This window comes from Corvus kubaryi, unplaced genomic scaffold (assembly GCF_017639235.1).
Source record: "Corvus kubaryi isolate FWS band 111438036 unplaced genomic scaffold, C.kubaryi_AGA036_p1.0 66, whole genome shotgun sequence".
NCBI classification, from domain to species: domain Eukaryota; kingdom Metazoa; phylum Chordata; class Aves; order Passeriformes; family Corvidae; genus Corvus; species Corvus kubaryi.
In genome coordinates this window covers 5,735,148-5,752,950 of record NW_024582054.1, presented here as the reverse complement: position 1 = coordinate 5,752,950, position 17,803 = coordinate 5,735,148, and the positions used below count along the sequence as shown (strand labels likewise).

Sequence of the window (17,803 nt, the reverse complement as noted above, 5' to 3'; positions counted from 1 at the left end):
AAAAGAGAAAAACATTTAATTTTAAATTAAAATCATTTCCCAGCTTCTGAGATGGGTATGCAGCTATCTTTACACTTCATGCATAATATAGCATGAATATATAGAATACATACATGTAATATTTTGTGTAGGTGGGAGTGTCACTCAACTTTGGAACAACAGTTTTTATATCTTTATAATCCATACTTTCATCCTGCAAAATGTTTCAGTTGAAACCCCATAAAACTCTTTTCACATAGTGCAAGTAAGAAATATTCCAAAGCATTTCTCTTTACCCAGAAGTATTTCCAAAATATAATAGAAAGAGAAGCTGTGAAACTATTTGTACTGCATGGTATAGTTAAAACACAAACCGGAATTTAGAAATTCTAAACACACTAAGGTCTGCAGATTAGAGTTGCTTTAGAATAGTTTGCCTTATGCACACAAAACGTAGCCTTTAAGATGCTAAGAAAAATGCCTGGTTATCAGTGATAGCGGTCTCTAAAGTTTAAATGTGCTGTAAGGCGTAACTTGCACTAAGACAATGCAAACCTATTTATATACCTTCCACGGCCTCTAATCAGAGCAATCCCAGGATGATTAGAAATGTAACACTGAATCAGAATGGTTATTAGACTGATCATCAGTCTGGCTGGGTTAATCTACAGTTCACATCCTTCCAATTATTTATTCATGTATGCTGACAATGGAGGGGAAATCACAAAGCTGAAGAAAACCAGTCAGACACTTCACTTTTAGCATTAAAAACAGTCTTGATGCTAAGAATCAATGTTAAGCTCTTCCCTTTGTCATACAGGCTACACTGTGTCAGCATTGTAGTGCTACAGCACAGCTACTCTGGCTTTGGTAAATGTAGCAGCAAAGCCTGCAGCTGTTCTACCTGGAGTAATACTGCACTTTACCACCACAAAGAGTACAATAACCTATTAACCATGTGTCTGATGTGATCTACCATAGCTCAAAGATTTAGTCCCATGGAAAATACAGCAGCAGACCATCTACTTAATGTGTCCTGACAGCACTCATGGATATTTGACAGTGAAACATTTCCTCCAATGTACAGAAGCAGAACTTCCGGTGCCCTACAATTTTAGTGGCAAAATGCAGGTACTATGGAGGTAGGGAGGGATTTGGGAGAATCTATCTTTTGAACATAGGCATCTACCTTTTATCTACATCCCATTTTCTGTAACTAGAAGTTTTTTTATCTGGGCTGCCCCACAATTTTGCCAGTTAACTCTTGAACAAGGATCTCAGTAGCTCATGGAAAGCCAGCACAAATAACATACACTGCAGAAAATAGTATTATTATGTGTTTTCCAGCGAACCGCTATTGCCACCTACTATATTGGAACTGTCTCAGTGAGTGGAATGTTGTCCTGTAAAAAGTTGGGACAAGGGCCCACACAGCATTTTCACATATAGTTATAATGAGCATTTCCCATTACAAACAAAACTGAAACACCTCACTGTGGAGTGAGTTATAGTATTTCAACAGCAAAGCCACACAAATAGTGCTGAGCCACAAGATAGTCTCTCAAGTTGTAGTATTTCAGCTGAGCAATGACAGGAAAACACAGAAATGGACTGATATGAAATGGAGATTACTTCTCTAAGTGTGTACTCTTAAAGCTTACCTAACAAGTGATCTCTACTATTCCTCATCTCTTCTTTATAAAGGCTTTAAAAAAATGCAGAGAAGCAGCCTTAAAAATAATCTCAAACCTATGCACAATTTGATATTTGCTATTTGTTTTTCCAATATGCAGATCCTGTATAGCATACTGAGTCAGACAGATTTTCTGCCCGCTTCTTCTGCTCAGGAAGTGAGTAATATTAATAGTGGTCAAATAAGAAACCTTATTACCCTCACCAGTACCAGATTCACCAGTGTTCTCAGAACACTGAAGCACCTAGGATTTGTTCTCTCCCACTGAACAGAGAGCTGAGTACTAGGACGGGTGCAGCATGACAACTTTCCCTGCGCATCATTTAACACCAACACCACCCAAAATAATTATTACGTTGTCTTCTCCTTGGACTGTAGTCGCATGCAGCATGAATTTAAACTTATCAGCAAAGGATGAACTTCACTCTCCTAAATGAACATGTGTGGGAGATCCCCCTCCTGAAGTGCAGTGGCTGGCGCATTATCAAATGCAAACTCAAACATCTGGATGCCAGATATGGTCACTTGCCTGTTTTGCACTGCTGAGTTATCTACAGAATATGCTGTGAAGCTATGTACTTTAATTTGAGAGGATAATCCTATGGATGCAGAAATCTCGCACTATTTTAAAGGAGGATGCAATTTTTCTTGCGATTACTCTTTTTTTGTCTTGTCTAGTTTTGCATGCACCTGTATGCACAGGGCAGTTGAGTTTTCTCTACCTGTATCCTGTAACTGCTCCCTAAGGCAGACTAACCAGTACATGATACATAGACAATACATTCATTTGTACATGATTTTACAACAAACACAGTCATAAAAGCTTGAAATAAAAATTAGGTATTTTTCATTTCTGACTTTCTTTTGCTTCAGGTTTCTACATTCTCTGTTGTAAGTGGTCAAAGACCATTAACTTTTCCCTGTTTTTCACATACTGAATTATTCCATGGAAGTTGGCTTGAAAAAAGAGGTGACTGCTTAATTTGCATGTTCTTAGAGGTAGCTCTTTGCAACTTCACTTTGTAAAAATTTGACATTCATGACCCAACGATTACATGCTTTTCTTCGTTAGGTGTTGTCATATGTTATTTAGCCTATTATGATTTTTTTTCATCCAGTGCATTGACTAGAGCAGTCTTCAAATAATTTGTCTGCTGATTGGTAGGACTGCCCACAGATTTAATTACACAAAGTACTACGGAATAAACACACATTAAAGGAGAAACAAGCATAATTCTACTGTTATCTTCAGACTAATACACATTTCTAAAGGTCCTCTCTACAGAACAATGTTTTCCCTGAGTCTTGCGAATGGGATTTTTTTCCCTAGATAGTCTCTGAACACAGATTTTGATTAGAATGAGTCAGACTGCTTTGTTAGTATGCTTTTCAAAAACTTCCACTTATGGTATTCCCAAATCCTGATGGTAGCTCTTAGCTGCTTCCATAAGCAAGAGGCAGCACATCCTATTGCTGCCTTGAGCAACACATGTGGTGACAGGCCAGTCATTTGCTACCTCAGACAAGAAAGGGCGATGAGTTCTAAGTTTTACTTCAGTGACAGCACTTGTTCTGGTGTCTTCTTCTACCAACACTCTAATTTTCAATAAACTTGTAGGACTACATTAGCTATGTCTACAACTGCAAGTGTAGTCTTGAGAAATGGATTTGTAGACAGCAGCAGTTCACACTATACATGTTTCAGGGAGTTTTAACTCTCTCTGATCTCATCCTAGGGAATTCAGAGACTGCTATACATGGAGACTGATGGCATGCTCCTAAAGCATATCTTCTTATTTAATCTGATTCTGAAGGATGTTTGTGCACTCTGAGACTGCTCTGCAATGCAAATACAGCAAAGAGGACAACTGGTAAATGTGATTCAAAAGTGCGCTGCTGACTCAAGCCAAAAAGGCTATTGTATATACACCCAAATATTTGTGTCATTATGTTCTCTTAGATTTGGTATAAATTGGCCAGAGGATTTCAAAAGCTACAGAAGTACAGTGAACAGATGAGAGAGATAGAGATGCTCTGTTTTAGTAGAACATCATGGCATGGAAAATAAAAAGAAAACCCATCTCTGAAGATCCTTAAGAATATTAGCCAGTTTTTATAATACAGCTCCTATCCTATCCCTATGCTGCTGTAACTTCTGCCAGCAAAAGACCTTTAGTAATAGCAGTTTTTTTCCATCTCATTCTGATACCTTTCACACAATACTGGCAGGCACAAAGTTATTCCTTCTTTTCCTTATTCCTCCGCATCCCAAGAGACATTTGTAAGCCCTTGTGCTTTTAAAGTGCTAGATGCTCAAAGGCTCTTTTGAAATTAATAATAATCAATGCCAGCAGCATCTCAACACCCTACCCAGTATTTGCATGAGATGGAGGGAAAACAATAGCAAAAAAGGAGACATCAACTTGAGTTGTTCCAGCAGTTGTTTTAAATGGTGAATATTTTCCTTTTCTTAATGTGAAAAAGAAATAAACAATAACCTTAAACAATATCTTTTTAAATCCAGAACATAAGCAGACTCTCAATTACCCCAGTGTTCTGAAAAATCTGTATTTCTCTACAGTTGTATTGGCAAACTCAAATAATTTCTACCAGTAATGGAATTTACAACTGACTAGCCCTACACTTTGAAAAATGCCATCCAGTAATTTTCTTTCTGACTGTTACATGGTAACATCAGTTTGGGATGTACTTTTTATACTGTCAATGAAGCAAAATGTAAATATTAAAAAATACCGACTGCATGTTTGAAGCCCAAAAGATTTATGTGAAAGCCCTCCATTTAACTTCCATTGGTGGGCGACTGGCTTTAGAAAAAGCAGGGAACTGCATGGGAGGAATATGAAAACCCTGAACTGAAAGTGTTATGCTAACTTTAATGGTACAGAAGGAGTTGTACCTAAATTCAATTCTAATTTTTAGGTGAAACTTTTACATATAGTGGAATATATCGGAAGAATGATTCTTCTGGTAGTTTAGGAGACTGTATTCAAAACACATTCTGTAATGTAAGAAATTCTCTGAGGGATATGATAAAATATTCATGCAAGTACAATACATTAGGTGTAAGAAACACTTACCTTGTTGAATATCCTTCATCTCCAAGTGCAAACTTGATATTAAAATTCCTACAGTTTGAGACCGCTTTCCATCCAGCAATTTGATAATCTAGAAAGATGATGCAAAATGATCCGAGATCAAGGGAATGCTCTACAAAGGATTCATTCACTTTTATAACAGAAGCTAATTTGTGTATTTAATTCAGTATTTCTTCAAGCATCAAACCTTTTTATTAACTAAATGTGCTAGTAAGACCTTCATCTTATGATTGTGCTCTGCACCTTAACAAATGACTTATAAGACTGAATTCTCTCCAAGTCTACTAAAGAGCATTAGCTCTTACTTGTAGGATGCTATTAAGCAGGAAAAGAAAAAGGCACATCAAATATTTATTCTGAAATACAGTCCCTGCACACCCTCTGCCCGTTTCTTCTTAAATCATGTTTAATAACGATTTAAGACACCAAGTACATCGCAAGTCCCTTAGTTTGTCTGGTAGTTTACATTTCAGTGTGAACGGGTTTATGTCTATTTTTTCAGCAAAGGATCAATTCCTGACCAAGAGGAACTGAAGAATTGTCTTTTTATGCCCTCTCAACAGTACTTTTGGAACACTGGGCACTACTGAAAGTATTTCTTTTACTCGTGTCTGAATGTGCTTATTTCACACTGTTGACACTCCACAGGGATTTCAGGATTTTGCTCACATTTGGGTAACAGACATTTAATAGTATAATGTACTGACATTCAGACTGTAATATCTTCTGATGTCAGTTTAGGGGGAGAAGAGAAAGAGGAGGAAGGGAAACCTTAATGTTATTTTGGCTGGTTGAAATTAGTTATAATGAAAGGAATCAGTGTAGGTCAGATGTTAGACATGTAAAAAACAAACTTCCCACAATGTCTGGGCTATCGGTATTTGTGACTCTGATTTATTTCATAAGGAAGATATGACAGGAGCACATCACAAAATGCAATACAGACACAAGTTCTTCAGAAATACAAAATGTTCAGATCCAAGATGATGGCTTACTTCACAGTGTTGATGAACAAATACCATGAAATATACTAACTCATACGCAAAATTAAAACCAATAGCTATGTTTTCCCTAAATTTATTATTTTCTATTTCCTATTATAATTTTATTTATCATTTTCTTATTATCTGAACAATATTTAATCTATATTTCTTCAAATTTAATTTAAATGTTAAAATCAAAGGTGGCACTTATATCTGGATATTTAATAATAGTAAAAAAGTAATTGTTATCCCTTATTCCTGGAATACTTTTATTGATGCTCACATTAAAGACAGCTAACTGACAAAATTTATGCTAGCTCAGACAAATGTTTCCTAGCTGTGTTTTATGTGATTTACAAATATTTAACTATGAAAATTCTTAGCCACTTATCTAGACAAGAGTAGATTTTTTGACAAATACAGGAAAAATAGAAATTATACTGACATTTTCACGTGAAAATGCAAAGCTAGTTCTTACTTAAGAGTACTGAAATTGGAATATATATGCAGCACAAGTTGGAACACATGCTGTCTTCAACAAAGATCTGACAAATATTTTAGGTCCCTCCTGTAGGCACTCAATAATAAACTTACGTTAAAGTAGATATTGCATATTTTCTGCCAAAATTTGAAAAAAATCTATCTTGAGAGCTTTTTCTGCCTATATGTACGGCACATATGATGGATATTAAGAAAGTAATACTATGAAAAGTGTTTTCTTCAAATGACAAAGAATTCAGGCTCTTTATCTCCTGAGTACACAAGCAGAGAAGACAATTTTGCTCCAAATTACCTTAAATGAACACTGTGGAAGCATCACATCCTGTTGACTGATTCTTCTGAGCAAATGTAAGTAACTGCTCGGTTTATCATGGTCATTTCTGAAGCTTTACATGAATTTGCTGAACTCCTCAGCACATTAACTTCTTACAGGGATAATTACAGGTTTGAGCAGTATGCAATTTGTATAGCATTCACTGACCTCCAAGTTGACCTTGTTCAGGGCAAATTCATAGGTTGTCATAAACCCCATTAGACATGCCTAGTTTGAGGCAAAACCTTTCCAGACTATAGCTCTTGTAGGCAATATGACATTTGAAATCATTCCACTGAAGTATTTGTAAGTGTTAATACATTCTCCAGATATGATCAAACTAGCTCACATTACTAAGCAAGACTCCCCCCTTAAAAGATTTGTGAACAAAAACCCTTAAAGACAACACTATATAATTTTAAAAGCTAGACCAGAGATTCATGAATTAAAATGGCAACTGACTGTATGTTCACATGCATTTTAGACAAATGTACACATGGTCACAATTACCATGCATCAAACTAGATGCAGACTACCTGAAACAGCTTCAACCAAGTAAATGAAGCCTAATACTTTATTCATTAGCAAGTAAAAATGGAAGACCATGACAACAGAATAGTTTAAATTGAGCATAAAACTACTTCAAACCCACAGTTATAGCACCAAGTATTATACTGGACTTTTGTCATAGATTTTTAGAATTAATGTGTAACTTGCAATATTTTGCAGGTAAAATATATAATCAGGAGTAAAACAGAACTAATTTTCAAAGGTACTAATTTTGTCCCAAATTATGGTTATTCTGTTAAAGTCACTAAGGCAGAATTACATATGTGTGGGAATTCCAAAAGAAAGGAGGCACAAAAAAAATCAGCGCTTTGTCAGTTCAGTAAAAACATAAGGCAAATAAAAGGAAAGTTTGTAAAGACTGTGTTGAACTATTTAGTCTGTGCTTTTAAAAGACAAATCACTGATCACCTCTCAGCATATTGGGACTTGCTTGTAGCTGGCAGTGACAGGTAAGCAGCTAAAACCCAGCTGACGCCAGCTGATGCTGCTATACCAGCTGGGGGTGGTTTGCCAGCTGCCTGTTGCTTTTCCAGACTATGAATGTATTGTTGTAATGGATGCAGCATCTTCTGGCTTAGTGACAAAATTGTGACTGCTGGTGATAATTCATTTACTTCACTGATCCATAGTATTATTCGCTTTTTGTGGTTTTTCCCCTGACTATTTTTTAGTGTTATTAAGTTAGATGATTGGCTGTACACAAGTGTCTCATCTAGAATTTTCAAATCTTTATAATCTACTTTAAAAGTGAAGATATACCAAAACTTGAATACACTAATAAATTATTCTGTCATTCCCATTAGAAGGTGTTTCTCTAATGTAGCCAGAAATGTATTTCATTAAATACTATACAACAGACTTTACCGTTTTGTCTAACTGCAATGTCTACATTCTGTCCAGGACACTTACTGGTGCTGAAATCTGAAGAGATTCAGTTTACTTTAAGTGATTAAAAGCTAAATCCTTCCTCCTGGTGGTGTGTGTATTCCTTCCATAATATTTAAATTTATTGAAAAAGCCATAAGCTAAAAAGCTGTCCTGCATATTGCAGCATTTCCCTCCATTCCCACTCACTAACATTTATAGCAAATCAACAGCCTGGACCCATGAGTAGATTGATGAAACCCTGCTCAGACACAGGAAGAATATCGTGCACAAGAAGTCAAATTATGCCCCTCAAGCCATTGTGCATAAACACTCCATAAGTTACCTATGAAATTTCAGAAGCTTAAGACTAGACATCATCTCTCATATTCCTACTCAAGCAAGAGCCAAGTTTAACTGTGTTTTCCTTAACATGGATGAACCATAGCTTTATATTTTTAAAAGCCTATTTACAATTTTATTAGCTTGAAAACCCCACTACTTTTAGCCTTTTTCTAAAGGACACACAAATGGCAATTTATCAGGTTGAAACAGGAGGTATGAAAGAAAGCTAGTAAGAAACTTATTTCAGTATCTTTACCCCTATCAGAACTGCAAAAATAAGACATACCACAAAACAGATATTCACTGTATGGATAATTTCTATATTCTATGTGACTTCAGGGCTTTGTGATAAACAAGGAATGCCAGTTATTTTACTCAGCACAGCACAAAATATAAAAAGAAAGTGAGAGTGCCTCGGAAGAGCATGCACTAGCATTTTACCACTTCTTCTTAAGTTTGAACACTGTTTATTATCTTATGCAGACAGCTGAAGACACTCATTGTGTTTCAACCCTGCAAAGCTTCCAACATTTTCTGCAATATCTGTCCTTCTTGCAGAAACACAAAATTCATTAATTGTAATTTCTCATTTAGTTAGATGGACAAAAAACTTGCTGACAGACATATCCCTTTCAGTTAAAAAAATGCAATTCACTCAAAATATTGACACTCTTTGTAAATGAGAACACATGTTAATAATTATGTGAAATCTGTTAGAGATAATAGACAACAGAAAAGCCATTATCTTTAATGTCCTCCTGCGTCTTTGAAATGATAATCATTGCACTAAAGGGCCAAAAATGATTGATGGACTTTCATTTGGAGCATACACCTGACACAAATTACTTGACATTTACTCATTTTTTTTGGTAAGATGAAGACAGAGTGGCATCACAAATATCCAACTATCCTGTTTCTTGAAAAAGTATAGAAAATACTTGAGTTTTTGAGAATAAATTACTAACAAGTGCTCAAATATATTAGAAAAACTAACACAACTTCAAAATATGTGTTAAGTCTAGCAATTAGCTACAAAATGCACATGGAAAAAATTGCAGCAAAGGAATCTTCTTTTCTAAATAACCTATTTTTCAAGATTACAGAGTATCATAGCTTAATACATAATGAATAATGTCTTTTATTTCATTCCAAAATATATATACTAATTCTGCCTTTCTCCTACTTGGTAATAAAATAATGTTGGTTCTGCAAATTTAACAGGAAAGGAGAAACTATGGCTTGAAACAATTACATGTGCCCATCAGCTAAAAATTTTGCATGGATATGTACAGACAAGAAATTTTAACATACAATGAATGATAGCAAAATTGTCTGCATGTAACACTTCAGTCCTTCATCTGACATAAAAATACTTATAGATGACTTTCATAGTGTGAGAAGGAAGTTAGATCCCTCAAATTATATTCAAATCTATAAAAGCTGAGCTCTTTCAAAAACAATGACAGGGTTTGGGCTTTTGGTTGGTTTTATTTTCCAAAAATTAGGTTATATTTTTAATACTCATTGTTTTCAGTTTTCGTTGTTTTACTAAGCAGTTATGGACCTTACTGGTACTGTAGAGAATCTACTTATAGTTGAATATTTTTGCTACAACAAACTTCATAGTTGCAGCCCATTTACATTTTCATAAATGTAACTTAAAATTTCTTTTACTAAATGGACCATACATTCCTAGACAAATATTTTCATGTTAATTGAAAACAAAATAGGTGCAGAAATTATATGTCTAGAATGCTACATCTGAAATCTTTGCATAAGAAAGTATAGAAATGATGATGAACATAGTCTAGATTAACAATAGCACTTTTGAAAGTATGTCAGTGATGCTTTAAATAAAGGAGTTAAAAAAAGGAGTTATACTCAAAAGGCATTTAAAGTCTAAATGTCCAACAGAATCAACACCTAAACTAAACTTATTACCTAAAATAAACTGGTGGATCTAGCCCTTCTCTTTCTTGATTTCCAAGAAGCTGCAACTTCTAAGTAATATTGAAAATGGGATGACCTGCATGCATTTGAAAAAGCTTAACTAAAGACCACAACACTTTACATGGCATAAAAAGTTCTAGATTCAATGGGTATGATCAAGCCACATCGTGCCAGTAACTTACACATTTAGATTACGCTAACTGAATTAGCCAAAAAACAGAGAGAAATTTATTTGATTCATATTCAGGTCCTAATGGGCTTTTGTTTTTTCCCAGTCATTTCAACTTTTCCTGCTACAGATTCAACTATTTCAGAACTATAAAATAACAATGAAAGAAATCCCACTCCTTCCATAGATTATTTATCCACCTAGAGTAAAGGAGGACTTTTACCTCTGGTAAAGTCAGCAATCATCTCTTTTCCAATTCATGGACATCAGCTCCAAACATTTACTGCATTACATTACTTCATATAAGATTATAATGCATCTAGTCTTAATTCAAAAATATTTTTATGAAAGAAGAATTGTATTTTCAATATTTAAATATATTGCATAGTATTTTTCTCTAATAACAGGACATAACTAATATATTCATATAGCCATTAAATTCTCCCAAATAGAAAAAACCAAATTCTTTTATTAAGACATAATATCAACCCCCCAGAATACTAATTTTTATCATTACCTACATAATACTGCAGAACATTGAATAAAAGATTGTATACATGCAGAGAAGATAAATGCACAAGAACAAGAGTTTCCGGAATTATTTCAGAGGGTATAGAATGTACTATATTTTTCCAAAATAAATTATTATATTTCTAAAAATAGTAAAATCACCTTCTATGCAGTCCTTTCAGGAGATGTATTACCATTGCTGCTTAGATTCTTAGTTTCCCTTCCTTTCTTCCCCCACATATTTGTCAGAAGCCTCTAGAACTCAGTGTAACCCAATAAGCCATTTTTGTCTGGCATGAATGCAACAAATTTGGGAATCAGGAAAGTGTTTCCACTCTAGAAAAAAGTACAGCCAGCTGTTTCAATGCATAGGACAATGGACAGAAAGTGGACTTTATGTTTTTTAATTGATTAACAGTGTCAAGATGTTGAAAAGGCACTCAAGATGTCATCTACAGCATTTCTGTACTTCAAGACAGCATCAATTATATGTGTACCACTCTAAACAAACTTTCCTAAAGATCTCCAAATGCAGAAACACAATTTCCCTAGCCAAAATTTTTCTGCATTCCTTTGGTATCCTTGCTCTTAGAAAGCTTTTCATAATTTTTCTTTCCAGCAGCTGCATGCACTTGATTACACTTATACTGTGTGTCTCAATCAACTTTCTCCTTTCTAGACTAAACAATCCTAATAATTTGATTCTTTCCTTAGAGACTACTTCACTTTTCATCATTCTCCCTCTTCCTGACTCTTTAGGTAACAAATTTTTAATGAAGGGTTGTAGTGCCTAAATCTAGATGCAGTTCTTAACTGAGACATGGCTGAGCAAGCAATGTTTCTTGATCTGTCAGAGTTGTTTTTCATTTTTAGTAGTACCATGATTTGACAATTCATGTTCCTCTTGTGAGCCATTACAACGCCAAGACTCTTTCTGCTAAACTATTACCAGTCAGTTAGCCAGCTATACCCCATCTTAGCTTTTAGGTAGCTGTGTATCTTTAAACATATTAACCTTGTGGTTAACTGCATTAGCTTTGTGCTTATCTTTGTCTTTCAGACCAGATCTCAGATACATGAAAGCCCTCTGAAGGATCTACTTCAGTACATTTGAAGCCTCTCGCAAATAGGTGGTGGCTGCAGAGTTTGTATTCTGCTTTCCAAGAAATAAGTGAAAATACCAAGGTAACTACAACCAGCAGAGAAGTCCAGAGAGTCCTCAATGTATTCTCCTATTTTGACAGTGAGCATATATATGTACAAACAGTAATATATTCCATATTATAAATATTAATTTTATATATTATATATTATATTGTAATTATATTATATAAATGAGTATAAATATGTATATAATATGAATGTATACTCAGAAATTTCCTTCCTGTGCATAACTTGCCAAATGGTACTGGAAAATAGACCAGCCATTCTATTTATATAGAATCACAGAATCAATCAGGTTGGAATAGACTTCTGACATCAAGTCCAACCTATGACCGAACACCACCATGTCAACGAGACCATGGCACTGAGTGCCACAGCCAGTTTTCCCTTAACACCTCCAGGGACCGTGACTCTGTCACCTCCCTAGAGAGTCCATTCCAAAGGCTAATCACCCTTTCAGTGAAGGAATTCTTCCTAATGTCCAACCTAAACCTCCCCTGGTGCAGCCTATGGAGGGCAGCATTTCAACATTTCTGGCTGAAAATGGCAGGTGTCTATCAGCTGTAAGCAAAAAAAGCTCAGCATATGGTGCATTTTTTAATCTGTGTTGCCACACAGTGTCTGCTATGTGGAAAAATGGGTAAGAACAGAACAGACTGAAATTTCTATAGGCTTTCCACAGAAGCATTTATTTCACAGCCTAAGCATACAGATTATTCCAACTGGTTTCACAGAACTAATAATTCTGAGAATAAACTGAATAATACTGTTTTATTTGGAACTGCAAAGGAGTAAAATGAGAAACAATTATCCTCTAATTCAAAAGATAAAATCTTACTTCCAATTGAAAAAGGAACTTGACTGCAAGGGAGGCACTGATGTAATTCTCATTCAAGGAGCAAAGTATTGAATAATCATGTTTTAATAAGCAGACCTGCACTATCTGTTGGTCCATCACTTTTCTAAACACCAAGGAGGCTGAACTTAGTTTGTAGAAGACGGTATGAAATAGGGCATAGTTTGTGCAGAGAAGAGGTTTAATGCAGTGAACGGATCAGTCTTAAAAGACATCATTAAATAAAATAGCTTAACTATTTCAAACACAAACTACAACTCAAGATTTTATTGCTGTACCCGTATCTTGCTCTGGAAGGCTCTTTTAGAGAATATGAAGAAGGAATACACAAATAAGTACATAATGACACAGCATCAGCTCAATCTGTAATATATGATGAGCCTCATAAGATTCGTGTTTCTTAATGTCTGTTGAAAGCATCTTTATCCAGACTATACAATCCCCTATAATGTGACACTGGTACCATTTTTAGGACCAGACAAGCAGAAACTTATGTACTGAAGCAAAAAGATTCTTGCTAAAACCCTAGTAGATGTAATTGTTAGAAAAAAAGCAAGAAAGTTTGAGAGCCAAGAAAAAGCATGAGAAACGAGAAATGAAACCAGCCAAACTGACAGCTTTATATCGATCTACAGGAGCTCTCTGTTATTATCTACTAATAAACCCTCCTGTAAGAAAATAAAATGCCTTCTACTACTGTATTGTTTGCAGCCCACCAAGACTGATCCACTGGAGCCAGCCAACAGAGAATTTCAGAGAGACAAAGAAAAACACAGGACCATCTAAGAGGGCCAACTGTCCACAAAAACACTCAGTTGCTACTATGAGTCATTAAACCGAGAAAGGTGAAAAGACAGAATGCACTAAAAAAATGCTGCTGTACTCAATTAATATTTTCTTTGAATTCTAAAAGTGGATTTATTTTTAATTTTTAAATTGACCAAATGATTGAATGTTTCACATTACTGATCACGGGTTTTCTAAATTCTCATGAAAAACCCTACAACTCCCATGGTTTGTAAGGCCATGATCACAATCCCATCAGTTGACCAAACTAAAGACACAGCAATAGATATAATTCTGAATTTATCTTTTAGGGAATTTATTTTTGTATTTTCATACAGTACTTTAAAGGAACCTCTTTCATTTCATTAATTTCAGTAAATATATCTATCCATTGTCTTAAAATAGTAAGTTTACCTTTAACCACAAAGCAAAATAATTAAAACAGTGATAGAAATAAAAAAAAGATGCAGTTGTATGAAAACGCATTGGTTGCTTACAAGAAATAATGCATATTATTATACCAATATGTTCTATAAGTATTATTCAATTCAATTTTGGATAAGCCAAGAGAGATCATTAAAAAATCGTACTGCTCAAACAAAGAAGTTACTTTACAAAGCAGCAAGGAAAAAGAAAAACACAATTTCATCTCTCAGTATACAGGCATAATTCTGTACCTGGTTTGCTGTCACCCACTTGGAGAAGTAGATATACTCCCTTAACTACTGAGATTTTGAAATAAAAAGGCAACTATTTGTGCATATCAATTCCCCACTAAAATTACAGTGATTGCATTCTTCAAAGTTCTTTAGAAACCTGTATTTCCTATTACATAATTCTTTCTGAAAAAGGTAAATTAATGAAATGTAAACAGAAATATTAGAAAGAAGGCATAAGATATGTGAACTAATCCAATTTATGGCTACAGCTGCTGCTACGTATCAAATTTACTTCAAGTATTTGTCAAGTAAAATATCTCAAAGTATTTTTCACAGAGATGTTGATGTCCAACTTCAGTGTAATATTTGAAGGACTGTAACAACTATTTCTTTGGTGTGTATTTAAAAATGCCAGCATGTCCCCATCCAGGTCCCATTTCTTATTTTTTACTTTTTGCATCGCATGGATTTGAATTCTGTAAATTCTATAGCCTTATTGATACTTCTCATTAGGTGTTGCATTAAGACACAATACCGGGAATTTATGATCAAAGATGTTCTGAAATATCTGAAAGCACCAATATGTATACATGTTTCGCATTCTATATATTATAAAATTGAAGGTAGCAAGCACAGCTCACATGCAAAGAGCCCTCTTGTGGTTCCAAGCAGGTAAACTCAATGAGATTTAAAACACAATAAATGTTTCAGTAGTTTCTGATGTGTAAATCACACTGGTTTAGGAAAACAGTATTGATTATTATTCAGCCTAGAATTTTTCTGGCAGCAAATACTACTAATGCCATTTCTTTTTCTTATCTGCACATCCCAATTGACAAGTGCCAGCTCCCTCTGTAATGGATCACGTCTGAAGCAAACAATATTGGCCCTACAGCAATGACACAGCTACTGCATGTAGCTTTGGCCATTAAAGACATGATTGTCCTGTCCCTTCCTGACACAACTCCTTAGCTATACTGGACTAAAAAAAATTTGTCAATCCTTTTTTCGAAATGTTGCTTTAAATTTTTTTTTTCCAATAAAATTAATCTCAGTGAAAGGGAGGTTTGCTAGAGTTAACTAATGACAGGCATTAGTAATAAATCAGCTCAAGGGCAGGTAATGGCCTGAAATACTGGCACTTGCAAATATGAATTAGAACTTTAAATCTGTTCTCCTACATGGTATTTTTTCTATCTCACTGGGTTGTGGAACTTTCATTATCAAAGGCAAAACATCTTCCAAGGTAAATAACAGCCCTGCATTCTCAAGTAAGAGAACTGAGATTGAATCAGCAATCCATAGCTTGTTTGATTGCTCATTCACAAAAAATCCAAAAATTAAAAGGGAGTTTTCTCAAAATGAAAGACTAAACACTAACACACAAAAAAAAAGACAAACAAAAAAACAATAAATACCTTTTTGGCCTTGGTTTTCTTTTCGTAAGTCTCTGATAACGGTTTTCTTTTCTCCTGAGTGGTGTCTTTGGAGAATAAATATTCAAACTCAGTAGTGTCAAGTATATCAGGTTCTTCCAGTGATTCCCATAATGTTGGCATAGCAGTTTTCCTATAAAGGGAAAGGTAATAATAAAATTTCTAAACATTTATGAGAAACCATAATAGATCTAACCATAATAGACGAAAATCCATGATAGATTTAAACCCAAAGCAACACAAAGAGCGTTCCTTCCCTATACCTTGCTCTTGTAAGGAGTCAGAAAGTTTTGCTGTTAGTTTTAGTTATTAGTTTCCGCTATTTAGCCCGTGCCTGCTAGACTATCAAAATGCATCATTCGTATTGTACAGTTCTTCGTCCAACAACTGCAGCTTGTGAAATACATCTCAAGAGACTTCTGCCACTTCAACTAGGATTAGGAGTATTTCAACGGCAGCTTTTTTGAGAAATTTCCAGTAATCTATTTAGACTTATAAAAATAAACAGTATCAACAAATAGCGAACAAACTTTATTCAAGCATCTTTTAAGAGCATTTGGGGTAATTTGTATAGGACTTGATTTACTTCACGTCATCCGCAGATGTTGTATGTTCATTTTTATCCTTGTTGCAGTTCTGAGAAACTAGAGTAATTATGTGGTTTATATTCTGGGAGACTAGCCAGTATTCTTCTCCATTCAACCAACTGTAAATTTTAAATGTGGATTATCTTTCCTTGTTTTTTTGCCTTCCAAGACCAGATTTAGTTTTGGATCAGTTGGGAGCTTGTTTAAACAATCCTTTAGTTTCATCTGGATTAGGGGAAAATAATATGTAGTGCTACAAACATTGTACAATAATTCTGAAAGGGCTTTGTTTCAAAATTTCAATGTTTCAGGAAAAAATGTGGGACAAAACTTTTGAGTGTTCTTGTCTGTTTCTCAGTAGAAGGTGGGACCAGTTCTTCCAGCAGATGTCACTAAAAGGCAGTGAAATTATTTGCAATTTTAAAAAAGTGATGAAAACCAGAGTAAAATACAAATAGCTGATGTCACTAAACATAGATGTAATGTGCAACAAAATGGAAAACCTACCAATTTGAAAGGAACCAATTTAAAAAAAAAAATTTTTTTTCAAATTTAGGATTTTTTTCAACTTAACGCTCAACTGTCTACTATCATGAATGTTTAAGGAACTCTTTATTTTTTTCTATTCACATCTGCTGATGCAGCATATTCTATGTCACAGGACATGCTTAGAGCTCCACAGCTTCACTCTTCCCGATACTAGCTGTCGTTTCAGCAATACTGAAAAATGAAGGATTCTTTCTGGCTCTGCAACAAGAAGTCCTGGACAGCTTCTGATCTGAGCAGCAAACCCTTGAAGAAGTTTCCAGTTCCAATACAGACCATGAAAATGCGGGACCATTACATCTGGTGACCAGTAGCTCATCAAAATGCTATGAGTTACCTTGCAAAAGCTTGGTGAACAAGCACTATTGCAGAAAGAAAACTTTGATTTCATTGATTCAATGGGAAGAATTACAATAAAGATTATTTATGGACCAACTATTTATTGCCTACTAAACGATTATGCCAAAGTAATATTGGGAAAGTAAAACTAAAATGTTCAAGCTTCCTGCTCCACAATATTTCAGTGCTTTTAATTCTGAAAAACTAAGAGCATACAACTGACGTTTCATTAATTTCTTTGTTCCTGTCAAATATTTTATATAAAATATTAACACCTTACAATGTTTTATTATACCAGAATAAGGGTACTTTCTCATCAAAATAAATTCAGAGTTGTAAAGTAAAATAAAACTCACACTTAAATCCACTTAACTGCAGATACTTACTTTAACAGTGTTTAAATATAATAGATAAACCTAAAAATAATATGAATAATA

At 34.7% G+C, this 17,803-nt stretch overlaps 1 protein-coding gene across 5 annotated transcripts in view; it reads right to left on the bottom strand.

The window, feature by feature from the left end:
• The window catches only part of FMN1 (formin 1), a 188,685-nt gene that overhangs the window by 77,274 nt on the left and 93,608 nt on the right, over positions 1–17,803 (bottom strand). For all 5 annotated transcript variants that reach the window (XM_042046949.1, XM_042046951.1, XM_042046952.1 and 2 more), the window contains 2 exons: positions 15,877–16,027; positions 4,771–4,858 (listed from right to left, as the gene is read on the bottom strand). In XM_042046949.1, coding sequence (XP_041902883.1) covers positions 4,771–4,858; positions 15,877–16,027 — 239 coding nt within the window. The remainder of the gene's footprint in view (positions 1–4,770; positions 4,859–15,876; positions 16,028–17,803) is intronic.